At 38.5% G+C, this 24,362-nt stretch overlaps 1 protein-coding gene across 4 annotated transcripts in view; it reads right to left on the minus strand.

The window, feature by feature from the left end:
- Positions 1-737: 737 nt before the first annotated feature.
- pde1cb (phosphodiesterase 1C, calmodulin-dependent b) overlaps positions 738-24,362 on the minus strand; it is a 316,561-nt gene continuing 292,936 nt past the window's right edge. For all 4 annotated transcript variants that reach the window (XM_061921038.1, XM_061921040.1, XM_061921039.1 and 1 more), the window contains 6 exons: positions 23,617-23,698; positions 19,863-19,983; positions 18,095-18,270; positions 14,661-14,894; positions 13,242-13,304; positions 738-8,765 (listed from right to left, as the gene is read on the minus strand). In XM_061921038.1, coding sequence (XP_061777022.1) covers positions 8,746-8,765; positions 13,242-13,304; positions 14,661-14,894; positions 18,095-18,270; positions 19,863-19,983; positions 23,617-23,698 — 696 coding nt within the window. In that variant the 3' untranslated portion in view covers positions 738-8,745. The remainder of the gene's footprint in view (positions 8,766-13,241; positions 13,305-14,660; positions 14,895-18,094; positions 18,271-19,862; positions 19,984-23,616; positions 23,699-24,362) is intronic.

Here is a 24,362-nt window from a genome sequence, read left to right on the forward strand (position 1 = left end):
CCTAATCCTGCGGTCACCAAACCAGAACCCCTCAACGCCTTGACTGCGCCTAGAAATTCTGTCCATAAAAGTTATGAACAGAATCGGTGACAAAGGACAGCCTTGGCGGAGTCCAACCCTCACTGGAAATGTGTCCGACTTACTGCCACAATGCGGACCAAGCTCTGACACTGATCATACAGGGAGCGGACCGCCACAATAAGACAGTCCGATACCCCATACTCTCTGAGCACTCCCCACAGGACTTCTCGAGGGACACGGTCCAATGCCTTCTCCAAGTCCACAAAGCACATGTAGACTGGTTGGGCAAACTCCCATGCACCCTCAAGAACCCTGCCCAGAGTACAGAGCTGGTCCACAGTTCCACGACCAGGACGAAAACCACACTGTTCCTCCTGAATCCGAGGTTGGACTATCTGGTGTAGCCTCCTCTCCAGTACACCTGAATAAACCTTACCGGGAAGGCTGAGGAGTGTGATCCCACCATAGTTGGAACACACCCTCCGGTCCCCCTTCTTAAAGAGAGGAACCACCACCCTGGTCTGCCAATCCAGAGGTACCGCCCCCGATGTCCACCTCATTCCACTTCTTTAAATGTTTTTATTTTTATTTTTAAATAGCATTTCCAGAATGTGTGGTGGGCCGCACTTTGGACACCCCAGCAATAAGCTGAAAGTGAAAGTGAACACGCAGACAATAGCTTCGACGAGGAGGAATAAGGACAAGCTGACATGATCTGAGCCCTTTGAGTCCACTTTATTGATACAGCAGTGCAGTCACATAGCATGGTGGCACAACGGAACAGTGACACACACACACACACACACACACACACACACACACACACACACACACACACGCACACACAAAACAGGTCACAGTGAGGAGATCAGAAATACAATTTAAATGTTTACATTTGTCTGAGCTGAAAGTGTTCAGCGGTGAGATCAGAAAGAGGACAAGAGACAAGATGGAGGAACTACAAGTCCTCTAAGAAGACTTGTTACAAACACCACACGGAGAAGAGCGGAAGGCGGGGTCTCTGCTGCAGCTAAAAGCAACCGTGCAGCGTTTGCTCCGTCACTACCTTTGTGGACGCCATCATCACAACTTCGGTCGGCCTGCAAGTCAACTCTGGTGCACTTTAATTGACTTGACTTTCAATGAGGAGCACTTTTTAAATGACAAACCCTTTAAAGGGGTCATGTTATGATCTGTATTTGACATTTCAAAGACTCCCTGGAGGTCTACACGACGTGTCATGCTGCTTCTTTGGTCAAACTTTTGCATAGACTTTTGTTTAACGCGTCATCCTCAAAACGCCTCCTGACGGACGCCGCGTTTCATTTACGTGTCTCCAAATCGCCACTTTGTATTAGAGGGCCAGTCTGCCCCACAACAAGAGGATGGATAAAAAGAAGGAACTTGTTGACTTGTCCCCATGTCTAGCATTAAACGATTACAGTTGGTACAAAATGCAGCTGCTAGACTTTTGACAAGAACAAGAAAGTTTGATCATATTACGCCTGTACTGTCTATACCTTTATATACATATATACATACATATATACCTATACTGTATATACCTTTATATACATATATACATACATATATACCTATACTGTATATACCTTTATATACATATATACATACATATATACCTATACTGTATATACCTTTATATACATATATACATACATATATACCTATACTGTATATACCTTTATATACATATATACATACATATATACCTATACTGGCTCACCTGCACTGGCTTCCTGTGCACTTAAGATGTGACTTTAAGGTTTTACTACTTACGTATAAAATACTACACGGTCTAGCTCCATCCTATATTGCCGATTGTATTGTACCATATGTCCCGGCAAGAAATCTGCGTCCAAAGGACTCCGGCTTATTAGTGATTCCTAAAGCCCAAAAAAAGTCTGCGGGCTATAGAGCGTTTTCCGTTCGGGCTCCAGTACTCTGGAATGCCCTCCCGGTAACAGTTCGAGATGCTACCTCAGTAGAAGCATTTAAGTCTCACCTTAAAACTCATCTGTATACTCTAGCCTTTAAATAGACTCTCTTTTTAGACCAGTTGATCTGCCGTTTCTTTTCTTTTTCTCCTATGTCCCCCCCTCCCTTGTGGAGGGGGTCCGGTCCGATGGCCATGGATGAAGTACTGGCTGTTCAGAGTCGGGACCCAGGATGGACCGCTCGCCTGTGTATCGGTTGGGGACATCTCTATGCTGCTGATCCGACTCCGCTCGGGATGGTTTCCTGTGGATGGGACTCTCGCTGCTGTCTTGGATCCACTTTGAACTGAACTCTCGAGGCTGTGTTGGAGCCACTATGGATTGAACTTTCACAGTATCATGTTAGACCCGCTCGGCATCCATTGCTTTCGGTCCCCTAGGGGGGGTTGCCCACATATGAGGTCCTCTCCAAGGTTCTCATAGTCATCATTGTCACTGGCGTCCCACTGGGTGTGAGTTTTCCTTGCCCTTATGTGGGTTCTTCCGAGGATGTCGTAGTGGTTTGTGCAGCCCTTTGAGACATTTGTGATTTAGGGCTATATAAATAAACATTGATTGATTGATGATTGACCACTAAGTCGGACTAAAATGGCGGACTCGCGCAAGCCCTTGGTGTAAACCTTTACCATAACTGGAGCTATGCACTGACATCATCCATTCATTTTCTACCGCTTTTCCCTTCTGGGGGGACGATGACATCATGTTTGGAAAAAAAAAAAAAAGAAGTTGGGCCACATTCAAGGAGGAAATACTATGTAAAAATAATCATTTCAAATTGTCTAGCAAGTATTTGTTGTCTATGGTCCAGACAGGAATAGCAAAGCACAATTATTTCGCAATTGGAGCTAATGCTGTCCTTTAAACAAAGTTTGGTAAACATAAACATAAAGTAATATTATATTTCAAGTGAAAATTAAATGAGCTCAAATATAGCTACAAATGAGGCATAATGATGCAATATGTACATAAATAGCATGTTAGCATCGATTAGCTTGCAGTCATGCAGTGACCAAATATGTCTGATTAGCACTCCAACAAGTCAATAACATCAACAAAGCTCACCTTTGTGCATTCACGCACAGCATAAAACGTTTGTTGGACAAAATGAGACGAACGAGGAGTGGCATAAAACACGTCTTTCTGTGGCAGCGTCGGAGAAAGTTGTACATGTAAACAAACTACGGTGTGTTCAAGGATCGCTGAAATTAGTAGGACAAAACGGTGTTGGCCAAATACTCGAATCAGTGACGCATGTTTCATAGAAACTGTGGCATTTCTGACAATTACACACTAAATGGTCCCTGGTGTGTGAATGTTGTCTATCTGTGTTGGCCCTGTGATGAGGTGGCGACTTGTCCAGCGTGTACCCCACCTTCTGCTCGAATGCGGCAGAGATAGGCACCAGCACCCCCTGCAACCCCAAAAGGGACAAGCAGTAAAAAAAAAAATGGATGGATGGAGGAAGGTTTGTGTCATGTTTGCTCTCTGACAAAAACAATATTAAAACAAAAATAATATTTTTTCCATTGTCATAGATTTTTAGGAGCCAGTAGGGCGGCGCTATTTGCAACAATTGCCGACCCCCGTCTTACTTTGACCAAACTTTCGAAAAAACAAAGGGTAGAAAAATGGATGGATAGGCAAAAAAATTAAAAAAAGTGCAGTTCCCCTTTAAATGTGTCGATTATTTTTTACATCATGCTATTTTTACAATCTTATATTTTACAAAAAGTACTTTTAAACAGTCAGCTGTGCCCTGGAAGTTATTTATTTAAAAACATCTTTATCACATCAAGATTGGATGAATAACAGTCCTTGACAATCTCATTAATAGCATCACTCTTTCATTTCCAGCAGGGATGACCAAACTTTGACACCCAGGCCAAGTTGAAGTTGAACAAGAAGATTGTGGCCCCTGGCATCTTTGGCCCCACTTCAATACACTGGACAACTTTTTCCCTGCAGTTCTGCCGCCCCCGTGTGGACGAAATTAGTACTTAGACTGAATAAGCTTGCATGTTATTTGCAATAATGGAGAGCAGAGTTTGTTTGAGCCAATCCAAACAACTTTCCCACTCAGCATACATCCATCCATCCATTTTCTACCGCTTATTCCCTTTGGGGTGCCTATCTCAGCTACAATCGGGCGGAAGGCGCAGTACACCCTGGACAAATCGCCACCTCATCGCAGACTCAGCGTACAAGTGAACTCTAACCAACAAAGAAAGTCAACACACAACCTGCTCACTAAAAATGGTCAATATTTCCAAACTTCCTGAGTTTAACTTCCCGTGGTAAATTTCCGGCAATTTACCGGAAACTTTCCACCCCATTTGCTTTGCCACTGATGTTGCATTCAAAAATTGGGGGGGGGGAAACCCCCCCTGAAAGATATTAGTTGGCATTGACCTATGCAGCAAAAAAATGACAAACTGCACTTTTGTTTGAAACAAATAGTTTGCAGGCAGTCGAAATAAATGTGCTTTCAAATAAACTTCAAAGAGGCCAAATCTTTTATACTTTATATTGTAGTCGACTAAATTGACTGTAATTTTCGCTGACTAAAACTACATCAATTCATCAGTTGATAACTAAAATTAGGCTACCGTATTTCCTTGAATTGCCGCCGGGTATACAGTATAGTATGCGCCTGCCTAGAATTACTGCCGGGTCAAACTCGTTTTGCAAAATATTATTTTTATTAGCGCATGTCTAGAATTTCCGCCGGGTCAAACTCGTCACGTCACGAGTGACACTTCACCTGTCATCATTTTCAAAATGGAGGAGGCTGATTTCAATCATTTGAAATCGCATAAAGGGAAGAAGATTAAGAGCTATTCAGTAGGATTTAAGGTCCAAGCTATTGAATAGGCTAAAAAGAACAGTAAGCAGCTATGTTTTATTAATATACCGTAGCTGCGTGTGTCAAATAGGAGTCAATAAATGACTCCCGCCTCCTGGTGGTAGAGGGCGCTAGTGATCCTTCTTGCGACTACTCGGCTGCAGAAGAAGTGACAACAAGCAGCAAGAGTTTATTTTTTCCTCTCGCTTGCACTTTTAACATGGAGGATTACATATCTAAAATAAAACAGTTTTCTAAACTGGACTTTCAATCGAAGCAGGAGGTAATAAAGGAAGATCTCCATCGAGACAGAGAGACTTTTAAAACTGAAGAAAGATAAGGAAGACTTCTATAAACAAGTTATCGATGCTTTTGATCAGAAGGAGCTGCGCATGGACTTCATTTATAAGTAAAGGTAAGACCATAATAAACATTTTTTAATTAAATGTGCTTTTCATGATGGTATCCTTACATCACACTCAAATTTATAAGCGCAGGCCTAAATTTACAGCATGCCTTTGGTAAGCGCCGGAGCAAGAAGAGGTTTTAAATTAATTTAAATTAATTAGCGCCCCGGCGGCAATTCAAGGAAATACGGTATGAAGAGTGGAAGGCAGAAAGGTTTGTTCTGCCGAGCTGCTCTCCCAGAATGAATGTTTACGTCAGAGCTCAGGTGCACATCAGTGCTTCTGGTTCCAGTATGGCGCTATCCGCATGCCGCAACCCTCCCACAATACATGCTGGAGTGCAATACAAGGACAGAGCACTACACTCTTTTGTTTGTCTGGTTTTTTTAGATTTTGGGATGAAGTGAAATCAAAGGAAAATGATTTATCTTTGTTCAGCTTGGAGCTCATCAATTGTAGGTTGAGTACGTTTGCCCCAGTTGAATTCCCCCCAGGGATCAATAAAATCATTTCTATTCTATTCTAAAATGTAATGCCCTCTTTTAAATGTAACTGTTGTGTTTTTGTCATTTCCCTGCCTTCTCTTTATTTTTTGTGTTAATTTTTTCTTCAGTCAATTAGTCACCAGTGAGGCACACCTGCAACATATCGCTACCCGCTAGTATTTAAGCTCGTCACCGTCAGCTGGTCCCTGCCGGTTATTGTCTCCTGCACCTCCCACGTGCACATGCCTGATTCGCTTTGTCTTGCCTTGTACGTTGTCTCTCCTTACTCTTACAAATCCTCACTTCTTGTGTTTGCTCCCTAGCTCCCCTGAGTTAAAGAGGATTTTTTTGTTGGAGCCTTTGCTTTTGCTCAGGGCGTCCTGGTCATCTCCCCTGCTGACCAATGAGAGACCTTCTTATATTAGTTTTTTCATGGTGTGCACTTCTGCCCCATCGCCTTTGGTTAAACTTTTTGGACTCATTAAATTGCTAAATTTTTGTAATTCAACCTCGCCTCCCAACTCTGCACTCCTTGATCAAATCCTAACAGTAACACTGGTTCGTGTCTTTGGTTTCAAGCCAACTGAACCGAGCCAGAGTTGACTTCCAAGCGCATGTCCGGTGCATATCAAAGTCCAGATGAACTCTTTCACCCTGGACCAAGCAAGCAACAGCAGAGTGTTTTAAGTGCAGCAAGCAGAAGACAGGTGTGTGTATGCTAGATAACTGCAAGCAGAAGACAGGTGTGTGTATGCTAGGTAGCTGCAAGCAGAAGACAGGTGTGTGTATACTAGGTAGCTGCAAGCAGAAAACAGGTGTGTGCTAGGTAGCTGCAAGCAGAAGACAGGTGTGTGTATGCTAGGTAGCTGCAAGCAGAAGACAGGTGTGTGTATACTAGGTAGCTGCAAGCAGAAGACAGGTGTGTGTATGCTAGGTAGCTGCAAGCAGAAGACAGGTGTGTGTATACTAGGTAGCTGCAAGCAGAAAACAGGTGTGTGCTAGGTAGCTGCAAGCAGAAGACAGGTGTGTGTATGCTAGGTAGCTGCAAGCAGAAGACAGGTGTGTGTATACTAGGTAGCTGCAAGCAGAAGACAGGTGTGTGTATGCTAGGTAGCTGCAAGCAGAAGACAGGTGTGTGCTAGGTAGCTGCACGGGAGCGTCTGGAAGATTACACAGGGGGAAAAAAAGTGACTTCACAACTTGTGTGTTTGTTCTAAATCATCTTTCAGTGTAGAAAATCAACAACAGTCGGCCCCAAAAACAAGGCGATAAGTTGGAGGAAACAAGGAAAAGACACAAAGAGAGACAAAAAAACTGCACAACAAACTGATAAAAACCAACATGAAGTGACTGGGGGAAAGTGAAAGTGAAAGTGAAAGTTCATGTCAGAGGCACGCAGGCAGTCAGCGGGGCTGCAGGTACAATGTAGCGTGGACACACTACACACACACACACACACACACACACACACACACACACACACACACACACACACACACACACACACACACACACACACACACACACACACACACACAACTGGTACAGTAACAACAGCACATTATGTCTTATAAAAAATGACTGCGTGTGTACTCAACAGAAGAAAAAAAAAGGTTCTGTCTGTAATTCCTAATCATAAAAATGTAGTTAAATTAAGTATACACACATACATATATATATATATATATATATATGTATATATACACACATATATATATACATATATTTACACATACATATATACATATATGTACAAATACACATATATATACATACATATATATATACATACATATATACACACATATACACATACACACAAACACACATATATATATATATATATATATATATATGTACATACATATACAGTATATATATATGTATATATATACTGTTTATGTATATATACATATATACACACAAATACATATATACATACACATAAACACATACACACACATATATATATGTACATACATATACAGTATATATATGTATATATATACTGTATATGTATATATACATACAGTATATACACACATATACATATATACATACACACAAACACACACACACATATATATATATGTACATACATATACAGTGTATATATACATATATATGTATATATATATTGTATATGTATACATACATTTATATATATGTACAGTATATATACATACATACATATATACATTATATATACATATATAACTTACACATACATATATATTAAAACATATATCAAAACAACCACATTACATGCCGAAATCTTGGCGCTATACGCCAGCAAAATAATAACTAAAATTGCACAGTTATAGGGACAACATGTGGTTTGTAATGCAAATACTGCTAAAATGCTATTTTCCTTTTCCCCCATGATTATATATTTACATTGACAACTACAGCAGGTGTTTGACGATGTTACACGTACATCGTTAGCATCATTTGCATCCTAGATGTGCAACACCTCAGATGGATGACAGCAAGGATGGAGGAGACGACAACAACTCAAAAGAAGGCATCAAGAAGAGTGACACACACACACACACACACACACACACACACACACACACACACACACACACACACACACACACACACACGTACAAGCCATATAGAAATAAGGTCAACACAAAGGTGTGTGAATGCATGAGTGTGTGAAAAGAGGAGACGAGGTGAAAGGAAGGCAGGAGTGGAAAAGGACAAAATGCATGATCACCTTCTCCCTCCTTGCGTCCTTTGAAAGCATGGCTGCTACCAAACATCTTCCCATCTCCATCTTCACTTGACATGTAATAACTTTTGAAACTCACTTGTGAATGTCTAACAAGCCTGCAGAACAGATTGAACAGCACACGCAGGAACAGAAGGGTGTCAGTGTGTCGGCTTCCTGCAGGGGGCGACAAAGTCCAAAGGATGGCTTTCCCCCATCTGGTGCTTGGAGTCTGTGGTTCCCGTCCAGTCTTCCTTTAGTCCATGGCAACATGAGCTTTGCACAGAAGTAACATGGACAATGAACAACTATGAAGACATGATAAGCGACAACATGCTTCAAATACTGTAGAACCTTAAAGGCCTACTGAAAGCCACTACTAGCCACCACACAGTCTGATAGTTTATATATCAATGATGAAATATTAACATTGCAACACATGCCAATACGGCCTTTTTAGTTGACTAAATTGCAATTTTAAAATTCATGCTAAAACGTTGCGGTATTGTAGAGGACATTTTGTTCCAGCACCGTTCCCAGCTATAAGTCGTCTCTTTTCATCGCATAATTCCACAGTATTCTGGACTGCTGTGCTGCTGAATTTTTTGCAATTTGTTAAATGAATAATGGAGACGTCAAAGAAGAAAGCTGTAGGTGGGAATAAGTGTATTGCGGCCGCCTTTAGCAACACAAACACAGCCGGTGTTTCATTGTTTACATTCCCGAAAGATGACGGTGAAGCTTTAGTATGGAACAGAGCGGTCAAGCGAACACGGTTGGATTGGACCACACACACAAAGTACAGTGTATTATGCAGCGATCATTTCGAAGGATCGTGTTTCGAAGAGGGTCCCTTGCGAAGGGCAGAGATGGGCATCGCCACCACCCGTCGACTGGTGCTGAAGAAAGGTGCGGGGCCGACCTTCAGGTTGTACAGGTACGACCATATAATCTCACTAAAACACCAGTAACACAATAAGCAGATAACGGATTTTCCAGAATTATCCTAGTAGATTTGTGTAATAACATCTGAATCGCTCCCACTGTATAGCCTTTTTTTTTTCTCTCTAGTGCTTCACTCTCACTTTCCTCATCCACGAACTTTCATCCTCGCTCTAATTAATGGGGAAATTGTCGCTTTCTCAGTCCGAATCGCTCTCGCTGCTGGTGGCCATGATTGTAAACAATGTTCAGATGTGAGGAGCTCCACAACCCGTGACGTCACGTGCACATCGTCTGCTACTTCCGGTACAGGCAAGGCTTTTTTATTAGCGACCAAAAGTTGCGAACTTTATCATGGATGTTCTCTACTAAATCCTTTCAGCAAAAATATGTCAATATCGCAAAATGATGAAGTATGACACACAGAATGGACCTGCTATCCCCGTTTAAACAAGAAAATTTCATTTCAGTAGGCCTTTAAAAGTCAAACATTGAAATGATCTGTTCCAGGGTTAAACTGGGACCATCGCAAACCAGTTTCTTTATGACAGGGGTGTCAAACTCATTTTAGACCAGAGTTCACACGGAGAAAAATCTACTCCCAAGTGGGCCGGACTGGTAAAATCACGGCAGCATAACTTCAAAATAAAGACAACTTCCGATTGTTTTCTTTGTTTGAAAATAGAACAAGCACATTGTGAAAATGTACAAATCATAATGTTGTTTTTTCTACACTTACATGTTGTAGTTTTTAGTATTCTATCTGGTTAGTGTCCGCCCTGAGATGGGTAGGTTGTGTGTTCAAACCCCGGCCGAGTCATACCAAAGAGTATACAAATGAGACCCATTACTTCCCTACTTGGCACTCAGCATCAAGGCTTTGAAATGGGGGTTAAATCACCAAAAATGATTATTCTCATGTGAATAATGCTGTATAATAGTCTGTATTTATGTTATTCACATGTGAATAATGCTGTATAATAGTCTGTATTTACAGTATATTATTCTCATGTGAATAATGCTGTATAATAGACTGTATTTACAGTATATTATTCTCATGTGAATAATGCTGTATAATAGACTGTATTTATATTATTCACATGTGAATAATGCTGTATAATAGACTGTATTTATATTATTCACATGTGAATAATGCTGTATAATAGACTGTATTTATATTATTCACATGTGAATAATGCTGTATAATAGACTGTATTTATATTATTCACATGTGAATAATGCTGTATAATAGACTGTATTTATATTATTCACATGTGAATAATGCTGTATAATAGACTGTATTTATGTTATTCACATGTGAATAATGCTGTATAATACACTGTATTTATATTATTCACATGTGAATAATGCTGCATAATACTGTATTTATATTATTCACATGTGAATAATGTTGTATAATAGACTGTATTTATATTATTCACATGTGAATAATTCTGTATAATAGACTGTATTTATGTTATTCACATGTGAATAATGCTGTATAATAGACTGTATTTATATTATTCACATGTGAATAATGCTGTATAATAGATTGTATTTATATTATTCACATGTGAATAATGCTGTATAATTGACTTTATTTGTTATTCACATGTGAATAATGCTGTATAATAGAGTGTATTTATATTATTCTCATGTGAATAATGCTGTATAATAGACTGTATTTACAGTATATTATTCTCATGTGAATAATGCTGTATAATAGACTGTATTTATATTATTCTCATGTGAATAATGCTGTATAATAGACTGTATTTATATTATTCACATGTGAATAATGCTGTATAATAGACTGTATTTATATTATTCACATGTGAATAATGCTGTATAATAGACTGTATTTATATTATTCACATGTGAATAATGCTGTATAATAGACTGTATTTATGTTATTCACATGTGAATAATGCTGTATAATAGACTGTATTTATATTATTCACATGTGAATAATGCTGCATAATACTGTATTTATATTATTCACATGTGAATAATGTTGTATAATAGACTGTATTTATATTATTCACATGTGAATAATTCTGTATAATAGACTGTATTTATGTTATTCACATGTGAATAATGCTGTATAATAGTCTGTATTTACAGTATATTATTCTCATGTGAATAATGCTGTATAATAGACTGTATTTATATTATTCACATGTGAATAATTCTGTATAATAGACTGTATTTATGTTATTCACATGTGAATAATGCTGTATAATAGACTGTATTTATATTATTCACATGTGAATAATGCTGTATAATAGATTGTATTTATATTATTCACATGTGAATAATGCTGTATAATTGACTTTATTTGTTATTCACATGTGAATAATGCTGTATAATAGAGTGTATTTATATAATTCACATGTGAATAATGCTGTATAATAGACTGTATTTATATTATTCACATGTGAATAATGCTGTATAATAGACTGTATTTAAATTATTCACATGTGAATAATGCTGTATAATACACTGTATTTATATTATTCACATGGGAATAATGCTGTATAATAGACTGTATTTATATTATTCACATGTGAATAATGCTGTATAATAGACTGTATTTACAGTATATTATTCTCATGTGAATAATGCTGTATAATAGACTGTATTTATATTATTCACATGTGAATAATGCTGTATAATAGACTGTATTTATGTTATTCACATGTGAATAATGCTGTATAATACACTGTATTTATATTATTCACATGTGAATAATGCTGCATAATACTGTATTTATATTATTCACATGTGAATAATGTTGTATAATAGACTGTATTTATATTATTCACATGTGAATAATTCTGTATAATAGACTGTATTTATGTTATTCACATGTGAATAATGCTGTATAATTGACTTTATTTGTTATTCACATGTGAATAATGCTGTATAATAGAGTGTATTTATATAATTCACATGTGAATAATGCTGTATAATAGACTGTATTTATATTATTCACATGTGAATAATGCTGTATAATAGACTGTATTTATGTTATTCACATGTGAATAATGCTGTATAATACACTGTATTTATATTATTCACATGTGAATAATGCTGCATAATACTGTATTTATATTATTCACATGTGAATAATGTTGTATAATAGACTGTATTTATATTATTCACATGTGAATAATTCTGTATAATAGACTGTATTTATGTTATTCACATGTGAATAATGCTGTATAATTGACTTTATTTGTTATTCACATGTGAATAATGCTGTATAATAGAGTGTATTTATATAATTCACATGTGAATAATGCTGTATAATAGACTGTATTTATATTATTCACATGTGAATAATGCTGTATAATAGAGTGTATTTATATAATTCACATGTGAATAATGCTGTATAATAGACTGTATTTATATTATTCACATGGGAATAATGCTGTATAATAGACTGTATTCATATTATTTTCATGTAAATAATGCTGTATAATACACTGTATTTATATTATTCACATGTAAAAAAAACCTACATGTTTATTGTCTATTGTGAGCGAATTGTGGTGCTGAATTTCCCCCAGCCTTCAGATATATTGTACTGAGCAGCCTGGACAAAGAACTGGTACCACTTATGTCTTCTTTGAACTATTTGCTATAACTGCAACACTTCTTTGCCTCAAGAAAAAAAGAAAAGGTACAAATTGCAGAATTTAAGCTCCTGTGCAAGTTTGGAGTAACAATTTTTTGGACGACAAGCGTCGTTTAGAAAGTAGCTTTGAAGGTTCCACTGCACGCACGGCAAGTATTGTGTCAACTTACCATCGGCTGCTGTGTTTCTGCTCTCTTTACTTGCTGCACAGTCGATGCTGTCAGGAGACTCTCCTGAGAGATAAACACGTCTTCACTGGTGTTTGGTATGCACATGAAGAATGTGTTTGGTATGCACATGAAGAATGTGTTTGGTATGCACATGAAGAATGTGTTTGGTATGCACATGAAGAATGTGTTTGGTATGCACATGAAGAATGTGTTTGGTATGCACATGAAGAATGTGTTTGGTATGCACATGAAGAATGCGTTTGGTATGCACATGAAGAATGCGTTTGGTATGCACATGAAGAATGTGTTTGGTATGCACATGAAGAATGTGTTTGGTATGCACATGAAGAATGTGTTTGGTATGCACATGAAGAATGTGTTTGGTATGCACATGAAGAATGTGTTTGGTATGCACATGAAGAATGTGTTTGGTATGCACATGAAGAATGTGTTTGGTATGCACATGAAGAATGCGTTTGGTATGCACATGAAGAATGTGTTTGGTATGCACATGAAGAATGTGTTTGGTATGCACGTGAAGAATGTGTTTGGTATGCACGTGAAGAATGTGTTTGGTATGCACGTGAAGAATGTGTTTGGTATGCACGTGAAGAATGTGTTTGGTATGCACATGAAGAATGTGTTTGGTATGCACATGAAGAATGTGTTTGGTATGCACATGAAGAATGTGTTTGGTATGCACATGAAGAATGTGTTTGGTATGCACATGAAGAATGGGTTTGGTATGCACATGAAGAATGTGTTTGGTATGCACATGAAGAATGTGTTTGGTATGCACATGAAGAATGGGTTTGGTATGCACATGAAGAATGTGTTTGGTATGCACATGAAGAATGTGTTTGGTATGCACATGAAGAATGTGTTTGGTATGCACATGAAGAATGTGTTTGGTATGCACGTGAAGAATGTGTTTGGTATGCACGTGAAGAATGCGTTTGGTATGCACATGAAGAATGTGTTTGGTATGCACATGAAGAATGTGTTTGGTATGCACATGAAGAATGTGTTTGGTATGCACATGAAGAATGTGTTTGGTATGCACATGAAGAATGTGTTTGGTATGCACATGAAGAATGCGTTTGGTATGCACATGAAGAATGTGTTTGGTATGCACATGAAGAATGTGTTTGGTATGCACGTGAAGAATGTGTTTGGTATGCACATGAAGAATGTGTTTGGTATGCACGTGAAGAATGTGTTTGGTATGCACATGAAGAATGTGTTTGGTATGCACATGAAGAATGTGTTTGGTATGCACATGAAGAATGTGTTTGGTATGCACATGAAGAATGTGTTTGGTATGCACATGAAGAATGCGTTTGGTATGCACATGAAGAATGTGTTTGGTATGCACATGAAGAATGTGTTTGGTATGCACATGAAGAATGTGGTCATTACCGTTCTGCAGTGAGGGACTCTTGAGTGCGGCAGCGCCCCCCGGTGGTGGTGCTGGTGGTGTGCCTTCAGTGGCAGGCGATGCGCTTACGTCCTGCTTGGACTCCACATCCTGCTCCTGCTTGCCGTCTGTGGTCTCAGGTCGCTGTGAGGACTCTGAGTGGTCCTCTTGGGGGTCCATAGACTCCTCCTGATGGGCTCGCTCCTCCGCTTCTTTTTTCGCTCGCTCCTCCGCCTCTGACGTCGACAACAAGGAGCCGTTGTCACCATTTTGTGTTAACACGATCTACGCTCCACTTGTTGTCAGTCCGGTTAATTTCAAGGTTGACTTGTACAAACCCCGTTTCCATATGAGTTGGGAAATTGTGTTAGATGTAAATATAAACAGAATACAATGATTTGCAACATATTTAATGTTCAAACTGATAATTTTTTTTTGTGTGCAAATAATCATTAACTTTATTATTTTATGCCAGCACAGCAACACGTGACAACAAAGTTGGGAAAGGTGGCAATAAATACTGATAAATTTGAGGAATGCTTATCAAACACTTATTTGGAACATCCCACAGGTGTGCAGGCTAATTGGGAACAGGTGGGTGCCATGATTGGCTATAAAAACAGCTTCCCAAAAAATGCTCAGTCTTTCACAAGAAAGGATGGGGCGAGGTACACCCCTTTGTCCACAACTGCGTGAGCAAATAGTCAAACAGTTTAAGAACAACCTTTCTCAAAGTGACATTGCAAGAAATTTAGGGATTTCAACATCTACGCTCCATAATATCATCAAAAGGTTCAGAGAATCTGGAGAAATCACTCCACGTAAGCGGCATGGCCGGAAACCAACATTGAATGACCGTGACCTTCCATCCCTCAGACGGCACTGTATCAAAATCCCACATCAATCTCTAAAGGATATCACCACCTGGGCTCAGGAACACTTCAGAAAACCACTGTTACTAAATACAGTTGGTCGCTACATCTGTAAGTGCAAAGTTAAAGCTCTACTATGCAAAGCGAAAGCCATTTATCAACAACATCCAGAAGCGCCGCCGGCTTCTATAGGCCCGAGATCATCTAAGATGGACTGATGCAAAGTGGAAAGGTGTTCTGTGATCTGACGAGTCCATATTTCAAATTGTTTTTGGAAATATTCGACATCGTGTTATCCGGACCAAAGGGGAAGTGAACCATCCAGACTGTTATCGACACAAAGTTGAAAAGCCAGCATGTGTGATGGTATGGGGGTGTATTAGTGCCCAAGGCATGGGTAACTTACACATCTGTGAAGGCACCATTAATGCTGAAAGGTACATACAGGTTTTGGAGCAACATTTGCTGCCATATAAGCGATGTATTTTTCATGGACGCCCCTGCTTATTTCAGCAAGACAATGCCAAGCCACATTCAGCACGTGTTACAACAGCGTGGCTTCGTAAAAAAAGAGTGCGGGTACTTTCCTGGCCCGCCTGCAGTCCAGACCTGTCTCCCATGGAAAATGTGTGGCGCATTATGAAGCGTAAAATACGACAGCGGAGACCCCAGACTGTTGAATGACTGAAGCTCTACATAAAACAAGAATGGGAAAGAATTCCACTTTCAAAGCTTCAACAATTAGTTTCCTCAGTTTCCAAACGTTTATTGAGTGTTGTTAAAAGAAAAGGTGATGTAACACAGTGGTGAACATGCCCTTTCCCAACTACTTTGGCACGTGTTGCAGCCATGAAATTCTAAGTTAATTATTATTTGCAAAAAAAAAATAAAGTTTATAAGTTTGAACATCAAATATGTTGTCTTTGTAGCATATTCAACTGAATATGGGTTGAAAATGATTTGCAAATCATTGTATTCTGTTTATATTTACATCTAACACATTTTCCCAACTCATATGGAAACGGGGTTTGTACAAGTTAACCTTGCAAGTTTTTCCTTGCCCTTATGTGGGCCTACCGAGGATGTCGTTGTGGTTTGTGCAGCCCTTTGAGGCACTTGTGATTGAGGGCTATATGAATAAACATTGATTGATTAATTGATTATTCCAAAAGCTGTATGTACCTTTCAGCATTAATGAAATGTGGACTCGTCAGACCACAGAACACTTTTCCACTTTGCATCAGTCCATCTTAGATGATCTCGGGCCCAGAGAAGCTGGCGGCGTTTCTGGATGTTGTTGATAAATGGTTTTTGCTTTGCATCCCACTGGGTGTGAGTTTTCCTTGCCCTTATGTGGGCCTACCGAAGATGTCGTAGTGGTTTGTGTTGTGGTTTGTGCAGCCCTTTGAGACACTAGTGATTTAGGGCTATATAAGTAAACATTGATTGATTGATTGATTGATTGATGCATAGTAGAGCTTTAACTTGCACTAACAGATGTCGCGAAAAACTGTATTTAGTGACAGTGGTTTTCTGAAGTGTTCCTGAGCTCATGTGGTGATATCCTTTAGAGATTGACGTCGGTTTTTTTGATACAGTGCCGTCTGAGGGATGGAAGGTCACGGTCATTCAATGTTGGTTTCCGGCCATGCCGCTTATGTGGAGTGATTTCTCCAGATTCTCTGAACCTTTTGATGATATTATGGAGCGTAGATGTTGAAATCCCTAAATTTCTTGCAATGTCACTTTGAGAAAGGTTGTTCTTAAACTGTTTGACTATTTGCTCACGCAGTTGTGGACAAAGTGGTGTACCTCGCCCCATCCTTTCTTGTGAAAGACGGAGCATTTTTTGGGAAGCTGTTTTTATAGCCAATCATGGCACCCACCTGTTCCCAATTAGCCTGCACACCTGTGGGATGTTCCAAATAAGTGTTTGATGAGCATTCCTCAACTTTATCAGTATTTATTGCCACCTTTCCCAACTTCTTTGTCACGTGTTGCTGGCATCAAATTCTAAAGTTATTGATTATTTGCAAAAAAATAAAATGTTTATGAGTTTGAACATCAAATATGTTGTCTTTGTAGCATATTCAACTGAATATGGCTTGAAAATGATTTGCAAATCATTGTATTCTGTTTATATTTACATCTAACACAATTTCCCAACTCATATGGAAACGGGGTTTGTATAAAACTGACAAAATGTTAAGTTTTTCTTGTGCAATTCCAACTTATTTTTCACAACAAGCTTTTTTTATACTCGTATATAATGTATTTATTATTAATGTTGGAAATTCAAATCTTTATATATCTAGAAAGGGGGGTCCTAAAGAGGTAGGCATTTTTCTCAGGTCTCAAGAAGGTAACACATACAAGAATATGTGTTTGTGTGTGTGTGTAGGATGTGTGTATGAGTGTGTATAAATGCTGCATAGTAAACAGTATTTTTTTTTTTAATTATTGAGAGTTACAAAGTCCTAAAAAGTTCAATTGCCAAAAATGGTCAAAAACATTGTCAGCCAGTTTTGGTGGCTTTCACAAACGTTACAAAGGTGTGGCCCCACCTTTGGCAGCCTGGGCTTTCCACCGCTCTCTGTTCTGATAGACTTCTTCGTTCCACAGCGCCTTGAAGTTCTTCATGTCCATGGACAGCAGAGAGCCCTGACCTGACGAGCAGCTGTCTGACCCCGTGCTCTTCACGCTGTGCCTCTTGCCATCCTCCGTGCTAATACTGTTCAGACTGGACACACACACACACACACACACACACACACATACACACACACACACACACAAACTAAGAATTGCAACAGTATGAGTTTCAAGCACACCCGTGAAGTGAAAACCATTTCAGGTGACGACCTCTTGAAGCTCATAGAGAGAAGGCCAAAAGTGTGCAAAGCAGTAATCAGAGCAAAAGGTGGCTATTTTGAAGAAACTACAATATAAAACATGTTTTCACCTTTTTTTGTTAAGTACATAACTCCACATGTGTTCATTCATAGTTTGATGTGACGATCTACAATGTAAATAGTCAAGAAAATAAAGAAGACACATTGAATGAGGAGAAGGTAAGTCCAAATGTTTGACCTGTACTGTATATCATAACATAAGTTGCGGGAAGGAAAAAAGTGAGAGTGAGGAACTATGCTGGGAAGAAGAAATGGATGATATTCATTGAATTAAAGAAAGAAATCGTCAAAAACAAGAGAAAGGGTCTAGCTATCGTATTTCCTTGAATTGCCGCCGGGTATATAGTATGCGCCTGCCTAGAATTACTGCCGGGTCAAACTCGTTTCGCAAAATAATTAGCGCATGCTTAGCATTACCGCCGGCTCACGATTAACGCCGGGTCAAACTTATTTCGCAAAATATTATTTTTATTAGCGCATGTCTAGAATTTCCGCCGGGTCAAACTCGTTTCGCCAAATAATTAGCATAAGCCTAGAATTTCCACCGGGTCAAACTCGTCACGTCACGAGTGACACTTCACCTGTCATCATTTTCAAAATGGAGGAGGCTGATTTGAAATCGCATAAAGGGAAGAAGATTAAGAGCTTTTTAGTAGGATTTAAGGTCCAAGCTATTGAATATGCTAAAAAGAACAGTAAGCAACTATGTTTTATTAATATACCGTAGCTGCGTGTGTCAAACATGAGTCATTAAATAACTCCCGCCTCCTGGTGGTAGAGGGCGCTAGTGATCCTTCTTGCGACAACTCGGCTGGAGAAGAAGTGACAACAAGCAGCTAAGAGTTTATTTTTTCCTCTCGCTTGCACTTTTAACATGGAGGATTACATATCTAAAATAAAACAGTTTTCTAAACTGGACTTTCAATCAAAGCAGGAGGTAATAAAGGAAGATCTCAATCGAGACAAAGAGACTTTTAAAACTGAAGAAAGATAAGGAAGACTTCTATAAACAAGTTATTGATGCTTTTGATCAGAAGGAGCTGCGCATGGACTTCATTTATAAGTAAAGGTAAGACCATAATAACGTTTTTTTAATTTTTTATTAAATGTGCTTTTTATGATGGTATCCTTACATCACACTCAAATTTATAAGCGCAGGCCTAAATTTACCGCATGCCTTTGGTAAACGCCAGAGTGAGAAGAGGTTTTAAATTAATTAGCGCCCCGGCGGCAATTCAAGGAAATACGGTATCTAAAAGTACGTAAAAGTAAGTAAGGATGAGTAAAATATACAATCTTAATAAGTGCATGGAAGGTGAGGATGCGTCCATGCGTCCACGTGGATTATTACTTTTCTACACGACTCAGATTGGCTCTTCACAACAAGCCTGATGACGTTTCCTGATAGCGTGAATCTCACCTGGAGCGCCGGAAGCCCGCGAGACCCGAGTGCGAGGCCTCGTCCATGAGAGGCGTGACGATGCGTTCCATCATGTCCGTCAGCACGGTGAAGGTGGGCACCACGATGAAGTCCACGAAGCCTGCACAGCAAAACATCAACAATGCACTTCTGGTGTCTCTTTCATCCTTTGATGTGGAATAATTCATGACTTTAAAATTGCAGCAACAAAAACAAGACGCGATATCATCGGCGGTGTGACATATTTCCCCAAAGACTGGCTCGCTACTCGCCTGCAGAGAACTGTTGGCCTTTTTTTCTAAATAAGAAACATTTTTTTCTTCATGGAATTAAATAAAATGTGTTTTTTCGAAACAGTATTTGTTATCATTATTACAATTTTTTCATGTTTCTGTTCTTTTATAAGATATAACGTCTGCAAATAAGCTATAACAAAATGTCATACAATTACAAACGAATATTTAGAAACCTCTTTATATATTAAATATACACTGTAAAAATAATATAAATACATATATGTACATATAATTATTTAAAAAAAAATGGATGAATAAATTATACATGCATTGTTATAATTACTATAACAATTTTGTTTATTGTTATAATTTAATATGTTCTACAATGTGATATTATATCATAAATAAATGATTATACTGGTCATTTTAAAAAAGGCCTTTATCTGAGATTAGGCTCTTTAGCGCCGCCTTAGTGGCTCTCTGGAGCTTTTTCAAAAATGTATGAAAAATGGAAAAAGATGAGGGGATAAAAATATATTTTTTGTTTTAATATAGTTTCTGTAGGAGGACAAACATGATACAAACCTCCCTAATTGCTATTAAGCACACTGTTTGTATTAAACATGCTTCACTGATTCGAGTATTTGGCGAGCGCCGTTTAGTCCTACTAATATTGGCGGTCCTTGAACTCACCGTAGTTTGTTTACATGTACAACTTTCTCCGACTTTCTAAGACGTGTTTTATGCCACTTCTTTTTCTGTCTCATTTTGTCCACCAAACTTTTAACGTTGTGCGTGAATGCACAAAGGTGAGTTTTGTTGATGTTATTGACTTGTGCGGAGTGCTAATCAGACATATTTGGTCACTGCATGACTGCAAGCTAATCGACGCTAACATGCTATTTAGGCTAGCTGTATGTACATATTGCATCATTATGCCTCATTTGTAGCTATATTTGAGCTCATTTAGTTTCCTTTAAGTCCTCTTAGTTCAATTTATATCTCGTGACACACTATCTGTATGTAATATGGCTTTTAATTTTTTGCGGCTCCAGACAGATTTGCTTTTGTATTTTTGGTCCAATATGGCTCTTTCAACATTTTAGGTTGCCGACCCCTGGTTTAAGTGGATGACACATCTGGTGATTAATGGAGGTGTGGCATCTATTACAGCAGTGTTTCCCAACCTCTTTTGAGCCATCCATCTATCAATTTTCTACCGCTTGTCCCTAATTAAGACATATTTTAGATACAAGTCACTCCAGTGCATCATGTTCATTGTGGACCTGCTGCCCTCTAGTGGATGAGCATGTGCAGTACGTGTGGCTGACATTGAGTGGTACAGTTGTATAGTTTCTCAGACGTGCTATGTACGTGTACTAGTTGACTTGAGAGACGACTAATGTTTATTATTGTTATTAATCACTTAGTTTGAATGTATTTATTTCAGCACCGCATTGTTGGACGTAAATGCATTTAGTCCCTACTGCTGCAATATATCTGATTAGAATGTATTGTTGTTAGCCTTGTTTGACATGTTGCGGGTTTATGTGTCGTATTAATAATCATCTCTTTGATTGACACATGCGTTAATATCATTTGGCAAGGTTTACACCTGTTCAACTGTAAGTAGGTTACATACAGAATAATCACAGAGTACTCTGAATATATTCTGAAATATCGACAGTGCATCTTATAACCCGGTGCGCCTAATGTACGGAATAAGTCTGGTTGTGCTTACCGACCTCGAAGCAATTTTATTTGGTACATGGTGTGACCTGTAGATGGCACTCACACATAAGAGATACGTGTAGGCTGCAATATGACGCCAGTAAACAACTCCAAACCTTTAAATGTTCCATTGAGAATGAAGAACATTACACAAGCCGCACCGCTTGATGGATTGTCGGCACATTACGGCGACCGTGGTCAGACTTACGAGTATTATTATGGTGTGTGTTTTAGGACAGCAAGATGGAACCCATCAGCAGACATATTATCTGGTGTTTTGTTTTGCAATATTATGCAAAAGCAACTTTTCTTACCTTCTGGTACCTGCTGATGTGTATTTGAGATCTGCATAAGTCCTAAAAATTTGCGTACATGCGCCACTGTAGTCTGTGCCGACCTTGTAGTGGATAATCTTCTACTTTTTCCTCTATCTTCTTGTTATGTGACATTCATCCTCTACTGTTGCCATTTCTAATATAAAGTACTGTAAAGTTCTTACTTATATCTGTCAGTAAACTCACCATAAAAGCACTAAAACATACCGGTGTAGTGACTTTACATTATTCACCCAAGGAACTTTAGTTATTAGAGAGTTCCGGTCACGGGACACATTTCGGGTGTTGGTGTTGCACTAGTGAGCCACGGATGAGGAGATGCTGCTCCGTTATTGATTGAAGTGTGAATTATTATGATCCGTTGTTTGGGTTTTTCGGGTCACTTGTGTTTTTCTGTTAGTGTTGGACTCCGTTTAGTTCCTGTTTATGCACCTCTGAGTTTGTTACCATAGCAACTTATCACTCTCACCTGCCGCTTGTGTTCCTGACGAACACCTGTTTGTCATCACTGACATTATTATTTAAGCCTGCCTTTGCCAGTCTGGCTTCTTTGTTTTTGCATCACGCGACTGCCACGTAAGTTTATTCTTGTTTTCTAGCCGCCGCTAAGTATCACAGTGTGTGCTAAGTGTTAGCCATTGCTTCCGGTGCGCTCGGCACCTCATCCAGTCAGTTTTTTTTCAGTTTTGTACCACTATTGTTATTTTATAATTAAATCAAACTGCTACCTGCAAGTCCTGTCCGGTTTTTGTCCTTTGTATCCTGAGAGAACAAAAATCCTGCATCATTATGCGACCCCTACGTGACATGAATGTCGTTAAAACAGCGCCATCTTTCGACACTTCTTCCACTCCCGTCCTTGCACGCTACACCGCTACAACAAAGATGACGGGGAGAAGACGCTGTCCAAGTGGAGGCACGTAAATAAGAGCGCCCACAAAACAGTGCATCCTGAAGAGACTGTCAAAAAGTGACTTGAAGATGATGTGTGAAACATCATCCATGCGAAAATGTTAGCAAAGAAGCACCATTACATGTTATGTAGAACACAAGGAAGTATTTTATATTTAGAAAAAAACTCATAATAGGACTCCTTTAACTCGCCTTATAATTTGGTGCGCCTTTTGTATGAAAATAGACCTGACTAGACCCGCTCATCGGCAGAGCTAATTATGGTGCAGAAAACCTGGTAATTGGGTGTTAAATTAAATGAGCTCTAAAGGTCCCAAAGCCTAAAACCCGCTGATCTCGACTATTTGTTGGAAATAAATCATTCTATAGTCATTCTTGGAACAATTATATTCATTTGAATCATTGACGTCCTAAAGGTTACCATTGGAGGACATATTTGGTCATGGCGTCATCGCAAAGGAAGTGACATACCATATTCCACATGCAGCCTCAAAAATAAATATGAAGAATTGTCGCAAGGTAAACTTTCCATCCACTCACCAATCTGCGACTGCGCCACCATCGTTGACTTCCTGTCGCAGAGCGGCGAGAAAGGAAGGCCGAGCTCTGCTTCTTTGTCCCCCTGGAAAACACATTTGTTTGTTGTGTAATGCACATTAAAACATAATAAACAGTTTTTAATGTGTAATGCACATTAAAAACATAATAAACAGTACATAACTATGTTGAGTAATGCACATTAAAACATAATAAACAGTTTTTAATGTGTAATGCACATTAAAACATAATAAACAGTACATAACTATGTTGTGTAATGCACATTAAAACATAATAAACAGTACATAACTATGTTGTGTAATGCACATTAAAAACATAATAAACAGTACATAACTATGTTGTGTAATGCACATTAAAACATAATAAACAATACATAACTGTGTTGTGTAATGCACATTAAAAACATAATAAACAGTACATAACTATGTTGCGTAATGCACATTATGAACATAATAAACAGTACATAACTATGTTGTGTAATGCACATTATGAACATAATAAACAGTAAATAACTGTTGTGTAATGCACATTAAAACATAATAAACAATACATAACTGTGTTGTGTAATGCACATTAAAAACATAATAAACAGTACATAACTATGTTGCGTAATGCACATTATGAACATAATAAACAGTACATAACTATGTTGTGTAATGCACATTCAAACATAATAAACAGTACATAACTATGTTGTGTAATGCACATTAAAAACATAATAAACAGTA

This window comes from Nerophis ophidion, linkage group LG14 (genome assembly GCF_033978795.1).
Source record: "Nerophis ophidion isolate RoL-2023_Sa linkage group LG14, RoL_Noph_v1.0, whole genome shotgun sequence".
NCBI lineage: Eukaryota > Metazoa > Chordata > Actinopteri > Syngnathiformes > Syngnathidae > Nerophis > Nerophis ophidion.